General features: G+C 42.8%; 1 protein-coding gene across 1 annotated transcript in view; it reads left to right on the top strand.

Annotated features, from left to right (window-relative positions):
- Positions 1 to 8,421, top strand: part of SAMD12 (sterile alpha motif domain containing 12) — a 414,016-nt gene extending 405,595 nt beyond the window's left edge. The window contains exon 5 of the mRNA XM_024741284.1: positions 227 to 8,421. Coding sequence (XP_024597052.1) covers positions 227 to 249 — 23 coding nt within the window. The 3' untranslated portion in view covers positions 250 to 8,421. The remainder of the gene's footprint in view (positions 1 to 226) is intronic.
- The last annotated feature ends 200 nt before the right edge of the window (positions 8,422 to 8,621 follow it).

The following is an 8,621-nucleotide window of genomic DNA, read 5'->3' as shown; positions in this document are numbered from 1 at the left end:
GATTTTTTCCCCCCCTAAAAAAAAAAAAAAAAAAAAAAAGGAAGGACTTTCCAAGAATACAAGCCACCATAAGTTCATCTTGAAGTTGAGTCACCGTTACCTCCAATAGCGCCTTCTCTTTGACCTAAGGATGTTAAGGTTTGTTTGAATCGGATTATTGCTACATACCAGTATATGGAAATATACAGAAATAGCTCATCATGTTTTCTTCTTTTTCCTCTTGCAGCCTCAACTGAGGGTTCTCCATAAACGCGGTTAGCCTTCCAAGCTGCTGTCCTGCCAGTCGATATGAACGTGGCCTGTTCCTCACAGAAAGACTAACTCATGGCACTGCCAGAAGATATCCTTGGAGCATTGACAGATTAACCAGATTAACTGAAAAACCACCCATTCAGTCAAGATCATGGGCTTCGGAAAATCTTAGTTTGCTATGGATTTTTAAATGAGGTGCATAATATACAGTGCCAACTTGCTCCAAGTGGTCATTGGCAGACCATTAGCTGGAAAACTGCTTCCAGTTTTCATCACTGTGCATAACTCAAGCTCCCTTTGGGGAGCTGTCTGTGCCCTTCACTAGAAGTCCCGTTTTAGCATGGCAACTACTGGATTATTTTATTATGTGTGCAGACAGCATGATGTGTTAGAAAAAAAATTACAGCAGTTCTGCAATCTCAGTGGAAGTGTTCACAGTATTATGCCCGGGTAGGAATGTAAACATGTCTCGATTGTGTTAGTTATGACACCTAAAGGTATTCTGTCCAACTCTTAAGCACTTTACATGAGAACCCCCTATACCGAAACGAATCAGCACGTTCCGTACATGTGAGAAAACAAGTCTTTTCTTCTTTCTTATAAATCTTGTCCTATTCCTGGCTCAGACTGTCCCGAGACGAGGCTCCATTCCTAGCATATACTCTGTCGTTTGTGGTAGACTGGTAAATATGGCCACAGTACTGTTAGACTTAACCTCTTGACACTTTACTGAACAACTGGATTTCTTACAGCAGCAAAGGGAAGTAAAGGTGGGCCTGGGGAATGGTGATCATTTAGCTCTAGTTTCCTCTTACCTGGGCACAACTTACCACGAGCACACACACTCAAGCACAGGAGGCTTCTATTTGGCCAATGTATGTAATCTCTCATTCTATAGAACAGTTCTTTCCAAAAAACCAAAATGGGGGTGTGGCCATATTTTAATCTTAGCATACGTGCATTGATGGTAAAGACAGCAGAACGCAGTTTCCCAGGGTGTGGTCCGCCTTTAACACTTTGGAAACCTCTGTAGGTCAAGTTCTGATCACAATTCTTTGAAGAGAAAAAAACAGCAAGTGACCCCCTGCATGTCTAGAGAAGCAAGGAGTTCCAACCCCACACTAGGTTTCTTCCTCAGAAGAGAACCTACTAGTCCTTTTTAATCCTTTCTGGGATTATACCCATAACTAATTTTTTTGTACTATGTTTTACAGCAAAGCACAGTCCTGGGAAACCAGTCAACCCAGTTATTGCTTGTCTTTAGGAATTAGAGAAATGTCCATATTGATTGACCCTACATCATGCTTTAGCATTATTTTTTTCCTGAAAATGTAAAGTTGACTGAATCGGAAACTCAGCCAAGTATGTTCTGTGTGCCCACAGTCCCAGCCTAAGACCGGCAGACATTGGAGACTTTTCTTTAAATACATGTAACAACCCTGGGAGCCTGCCAGCCCAAGCAAGCTTGGCATTTTAGGGGGTCACCAGACACACACTCATTGTCTGTTCTCCCCACATCTTGCCTCCCCTGGGGGTATCAGGAAGTGCACAGCCCATTAGAAAACTACCCCACCTGAGATTTGGAAACTTGACAGGGAAGGAAAGAGAGATCCCAATGTGATCCGGGTGCATCACCCAGCAGGATGACTCACCACAAGCCTATGGGCTGTAGTGCCAAAGAAGGGGGCTTCCAAGAGGGAACTCAGAGAAGCTCCAGTCGCCACCAAATCTGGCTCTCTGACGGGTCGGCATAGGCACCATCAGGCCCCCAGCAGACCGTAATTCTTTACAAATCCAGAATTAGGAAGTCAAACCCTGGCTGCCAACACCCCTGGACACCTCAGTCTCCACTGCCCATCTCCTGAGGTTCAATTCCAATTCCAGAGCTCCCTCCAATCTTTCGTTTCTTCTCTTCTTTATTCAGCAAGTGTTTATTGAGCATCTGCTATGTGCCAAGCATTGAGCTGGGGCAACAACAGTGTACAGGGTAGACTCTCCCTGCCCTTATGATATCTCCTCCTCCCAAGCGCTATCCCCATCTCACCTTTTCCACAATGAAAACTGAATTCAGACAGTATTCATCCCCTGCCAGAGCAACGTGGGGAAATGGACATGCACAGTTCCCTTGCCTGAGGAAGTGGACAGCAGAGAAAGAGGTAGTGGACAGCGTCAGGCCATGTATTTTCACCCATCACGTACAGCCAACCCTCCCAGCGCCCAGATTTAGCTGGTGGGAGCTACCCAAAGCAACTTACAGTTGCTTGATATCCACCCTGGTCACCTATATTCCCATCCTTTATGCAGAAACAGCAGTTCCTCACCATGCTGGATTCTCTGAAGCCCCAATCCTATAACTAGTCCCAGGGACACAAAATGGGGCCTGATGAATTCGAAAGAACTACTGCCAGGTGCTGAGATATTATCTGGGAATGAGTTCGTTTAGCCAGGGACATTCTGAGAACAACTGTTAACACCCTTGGAAAACTGGACATACTTTGTGGTGCAGATAGATGTTCATGAAATGGTGGTGGTTCATCCTTACTGACTCTGGCTTTTGCAAGATATGTTACAAACCATTAAATAAGTAGAGTTTCCTAGCTTTTTTTTTTTTTCTTTGAGTCAAAAGTGTGCTGGACAATTATTTAAAGATGATGGGTAAAGAAGGAGATAGGAAAGGGCAAAGATGGAGACAATGAAAGAGCCCCATTGAAGATGGCTTCTCTAAAAATGCCTTAATTCCTGGCACGTACCACATATTTGCATATGAACTACTGTTTTCCAAACTGTCGACCTCTGTTTGAAATCATCTGGGGGCATAGTTTTGGAAACGTGGTGGCATAAAATCTGAGCAGTCATGAGCTAAACCAGCAAAATGGAGAAACAATTTCCTTCACAGCCTTGGGATTTTTTGTTCTGTGTTGACCCACAATGACCCATGGTTATTTCCTGCTGTGCTGAACCTTCTTGCCAAGATGTGTGTAGGACATTTTACTCCCAGAACCTCAGAGATGGCTGTGGTGAGTTTTGTTTAGTAGGAAGCAGGAGATGGGGAGGTAAAGGATAAATGCTTTGATGTCTAAGGGCTGTAAACTGTTGATGCATTTATTTTTCCTTTTGCTTGAAACTGTGCTGAATCTTTTTATTAGAAGGCTGGGCCCCTCGCTTGCACAGGAAAGGCAGTCTTGGGAAGGAACAGAAACGAATAATTATTAGACTCTCTTGGTTGCCAAGGGGATAAGTTTGTTCCAGCTCCAGAAGTGAATTTAAATACTCAGAGCATCGGTGGTTCTGCTAGGGTAAAAATCAAATCACTTGAGTAGTTTTAAGACATACCTAGGGGGACGGAGACCCTATCAGCTTTCTTGTGGGTAATGGCGTCTTCAATTCCCTACTCAGGCTCTGTGAGGTGTGTGACCGCAGCGTCGATTCCACCTCCCGATTACGGGGAAATAACCCGGGTCCCCTCCAGGGTCACTTCTCAGTTGCCCAGAGGCTAATAGTCCTTCATTCTGAGGGAATTCTGCCTCATTTTTAAACTTCAAGGGGAAAAGGAGTTATCAACCTGACGTGAGAATATAAACGGAGGATTAAAACCTCTAATGGATGTACCCCCTTGTTACTTGCAAATTCTTTCTTTGTCTGCAAATGTCACACAATTGATTTTGGATAGGAACAATAGAAGTCTCACGAAGAAAAGTTTTCAAGACCCCCTTAGCACTTTCGTTTTCCCAAAACCTCCTCTTCCAGTGCATTAGCAGCTTTATTCTTTGTGACATTTTTCCTCTATGTTCTGTAGAGTAATTTTGTTACTTGACAACTAGACCTAAAGCTGCCGTAGTCTCTTTTTAAAAACCTAACCTTTGAAAATGACATCAGTTCCTTTCTGCCTTAAAGGCTGTTTTTATTGACCTCTCCCACAACCCCTTCCACTTTACTTTCTTGCGTTGTTTTGTATTCTTTTTTCTTTTAACCTCTTTCTTCTTTTCACATAGCTCCTTGTGTAGATTTCAAGTATTCTATAAAGAAGTCAAACAGTGAAACATAGTCATCACCTTTTTTCCCCAGGACTGACTGAGAATTCCTTCTTAAGTTTGATCTTGGTGAAAGCTTGGTGCCCAGACAACACTGGGACAGGGATTCTCATCTCCAGGGGGTGGCCGGTCAGTGCCACTAATCAAAACAAGGGGCATGAGATCGGGATGGAGGACAGCCCAGGAGATGCAGCCGCTCAGGGCACAGCTGGGGACTCGGTTTCAAAGACAAGTGGGTCCTGCCCCTTGGTCTCCTTAGATGTACATCTAATCCTGTAGCCAGAGAACTATCTTATGAATTCTGCTTTATCAGTGTGGATGATTCCTGGCTCCACAGCACAGCTTCAAGGTCAGGGAGCTGTGTTTCCATTATTTTGCTCTGGTGACCTAACTCTAGTAAGGAGACAGGGAGCCTTCTTTTGAAGGCGAACCACCTGTGGGAAGCTTGAGGAAAAATTAGCCAAGTGCCCAGGGAGGTTACACCAGCCCTCAAAAAGAACAAAGTAGAGCCTTCCCTGGAGATTCTCATTTGGGAGGATGGCTAGGAGGATGGTATCCTGGTTTTCTTCTGCCTATCATCTTGGCCCTGCAGGGAAAATTCTGGGAAAGTGGGGCAAGCACTACGATCTAACATTTTTAGAGTGAAAATCGGCCCGTGACAAATATAGAGGAGAAGTGCCTTTGAGTATGGGGCTAGTTTTAGACCTCCTGGTCAGCAGCACTGACTGAGAAATTACTTCCACAGCACAGCAGAAAAGGGGTATAGAAGGCCTTGTAAATCTGAAGCTTCCATTCCACGTAGGGCTGTCTTCAAACCTTGCAGAGCTCCCAGTATTCTTACTTCAGAGCCTCCTTCCGCAATTGTATCAAGCACTCAAAGGCACCAACAACATACACCTCATAAAATTTCAAGGGAACCATATGACTTGCATTGAATTGCAGGTGACTGCCTGACATTGTTACAGATACTTAAACATTAATTCTGATTATACAATATCCTTTTCATATTTGGGAGCCAATGGTTCAGGGGCTTCATTGCTTGTTTTGCTGTTGTTGTTTTCCAAACCTCAGACGTTTACAGAGCCTTAGAAAGGCTCTTCAACCCAGGCCTTTTTGCCTGAAGTGCAGTGATAGAAACAGCCGTCTGACGTAAACAAGGAGACTTAAATTAAGCCAACATAGGAGATACTAACACCTGAAATCGTTAAGGCACCGAAGACCCTGCTGGTTGTCTTCTGCATTGTTTATAGCCTTTTAAATTTCAATCATCTGGATCAAAGGAAATAAACAGGCTGCTTTCACGTGGCCCTGGCATATCAGCACACACGCAGCTACTACACGTGGAATTCTAAGCTGGGCTGACGTGCCAGAGCACACAGACCTGTTTTGTGTGGTCATATCTATTCACCACCACCGACCCCCATTTTCTCTGAAAATGTACTCAAATGCTTTACTCCAAGAAAATTCTAAAACGAGACTCTTAATATTTAGATCATTACTTCTCTCAGGCTGGGGGAACTGATTTTGTGACATAACCTTGAAGAAAAATCACTGGCCATTAAACGCCTTGGTGGTTGCCCCTGTTCCATTCCACAAGCTGACGCTGGTCTTCTCCCATCTCCCCAGAGGTCAGCCTGGCCTCCCTCTCAAATAGCACAAACATCATAAAGACACCTTTTGAAGCTCTGAATAGACTCCCTATTCAAGCATAATTCCAGTAATGTGATTTGAATTGAGTACCACCTTGGTCCTTGATGATATGATTCCCTAGATCAATTCTAATTCTTTATATGTATTTTCAGTATGTTTTTGTTAACACAGTCAACTACATTTATGTGTTTGCATTGGGAGCTACCCGCTAACTCTGTTGCGGCTTTTGACGATGCCTATACCTAGTTCCTGTTTGAGGCATTTGAGAGGAGACCAGAAATGTTTCCCTGCATACCAGCTGCAGAGGTTTTGAAGTACACAATCAGGTTCACTTTCACATCAAAAGGCCCCTGTTTATAGGTGGAAAATTTAAAGAGAAATGGGGGGGGGGCAGGGGGAGTCATTCATATTTGAACACTGGAACCGTTGTCTTTTTCATTATAATTCCACTCTCACCTCACATCACCCTTCTCTTTCTAGAAGCAGTAGCCTCTTCAGTGAGTGCGGACCCCCACTTGGGGTAGTCAGGATTCCACTTGCTGAAATTCACTCAAAGGAAACTGGAAGCCTCTCTGGGGCTCTGAATGATTCCTCCACCACTACATTTCCTTCACCAGTAGAAAAATGCTATCCTTACAAGGCCAAGTTTGAGGAGACCTCTGTTTAGCTAGTGAACGTTCACATTACAGAGAGCTGAATAATGCCAGGTTCTTGACTTTGCCCTGTAAGTCTCAGTTGTGATTGGCACAGACACTCACAGTCTGCTGAAAAGCCAAACCAGCACAAATGTTTTGAAACGAATTCCACTAAAACTCCCGTGTCACTACATCATACTTGCTGTAGGTCCAGTTAATCCGACTATTTAATATCATTAGGCACCAAATTAAATAGTTGTACGCAAAATTTTAGAAAATATCAGTATCGTAACACAATTATGTATTAGCAGTCAAAAGTACCTGAGAAGAAAATATTGATCTGTTGTGGTTTCTGTACTTGAGTTATTCGTAGGGCTCTGTGGAGACCGGCACTGCTCTGATAAAGGGGAAGATGTTTTGAATTCAAGAATACTTGAACTCAAGAGAAATTGCCCATCTCTCTGGGCCTCTGCTCATATGTTTGGGATGCCACCTGTTCCGTCTTAGCAGACAGGGTTGTTTGGAGGCCAAAACGAGCTAAGCGGAGAAGCTGTCCTGTACCACCAATATCTGCATATTCACCATAGTGAGCAGGGATATGGGCTTTTATCAGTGAGTCCTTCCCCTTATTTTATGCCTTTCCCTATAGCTATTATTACTGAAAGTTCATTCTGGGATTTTAAAAAGTAAAATGATAAAGTATCAATCAACCTTTTGTGGGGGGTACAAAATTACTTTATTTGAAGGAATGATGCTAAGGAAGGAACTTAAGTAGCTGTTTTTGTACAACTTATAGAAAAGGTGAAGGTAACTCAAACACTTTGTATGTACACACAATACCTGGGGGCTGGTCTGACGAGCCCATGGCTAGGGTGTCCATTTATCTCCACCTTCCAAAGGTTTAGAGCAGTGTGACCAATCTGAGAGAGAGAGGTTTGGGCTGGGCTTAGTGCAGGTGAAGATTGCCAATCCCCGGGTTGAAGAAGACCAATGAAGTTGACAAATTGAGGGCCACAGGAAGCAGAGAGCCACATTGAACTTCTTTATGAGCTTCTGTACATTGGTCTTTGTGCTAGAAAGAAAGAGGAAGAAAAATCACACAATGTGAACTGAATATATAACCAGTGCTCTTGATTGCATATGAGGGGAAAAAATCTGACCAAGAAAAAAAATGGTTCACTGTTTTACAAACACTAACAAACATGGCTATAAAAGCACACTTCATAACACAAAAGCCTGTGTAGAGGGTAGACATTTTTATAGCTTCCTTAAGTGAGTAGTTAAACCAGCAGTCTGAAATCTCTTAATCCCCTAATAGTGGTTAATTAAATAAGTATTTTCCTTATATATTGCCCACAACTGTGGGGTTTTTCTCTATGCACCCTAGAAAAATTCCCAAGACTAGACTTAAGGAGGACACAAGCTGGTTATGTAGTAAAATAAGGTGCCTTTTCTGTTGGATGTTCATTTTAGTTCCCTGTGTCCCCAGGGCATACAATGTTTAGAAACTTTTTTCTCTAAACATAAGAATTATTGCACACCACAATTTTGAACTACCAATTTCCATATCTTAAGCAGCTATCAACTTGCCAATTCCCTTTGGGTCTCCTTTACATTTTCTTTTAATGTTTCCTTGCCTTTTGGGTTGTGCTCAAAAAGACTTTCGGGGGAGGGGCATGTTTCTTTTTAAATTGATAGAAATGAAACTGTACAGATTTTTGCCCCCTTGTATCAGTGAGCATGATCTCTATCAGTCTTGAAAATCTGCTTTATTTTGTATATTTGACTATTTTGTATTCAGCATTACTTGATTCCTTACGTGCATGGCAATGTATTAAAATGCGGGATTTCTATTACCGTGTAAAAGTGTTTTGATTCTGATTTTCAACATATATCCTTGGGAAAAAATTACATTAAACTTTTCTATTTTCTTCAGCTCATCAGCTTGTCAGAAGAAAAAAGAAAGTTAACAGCATTTCACTTTCCCTGTGTTAGCTAATGATGCAATTCATGGTGGAAAATTGTCCTCAATTATGCTGTGTTTCCTGGGGAA

This window comes from Neophocaena asiaeorientalis, unplaced genomic scaffold (assembly GCF_003031525.2).
Source record: "Neophocaena asiaeorientalis asiaeorientalis breed wild unplaced genomic scaffold, Neophocaena_asiaeorientalis_V1.1 scaffold177, whole genome shotgun sequence".
NCBI classification, from domain to species: Eukaryota; Metazoa; Chordata; class Mammalia; order Artiodactyla; family Phocoenidae; genus Neophocaena; species Neophocaena asiaeorientalis.
Note: the sequence above shows the minus strand (reverse complement) of the source record. Positions and strands in the feature narration are given on the sequence as shown.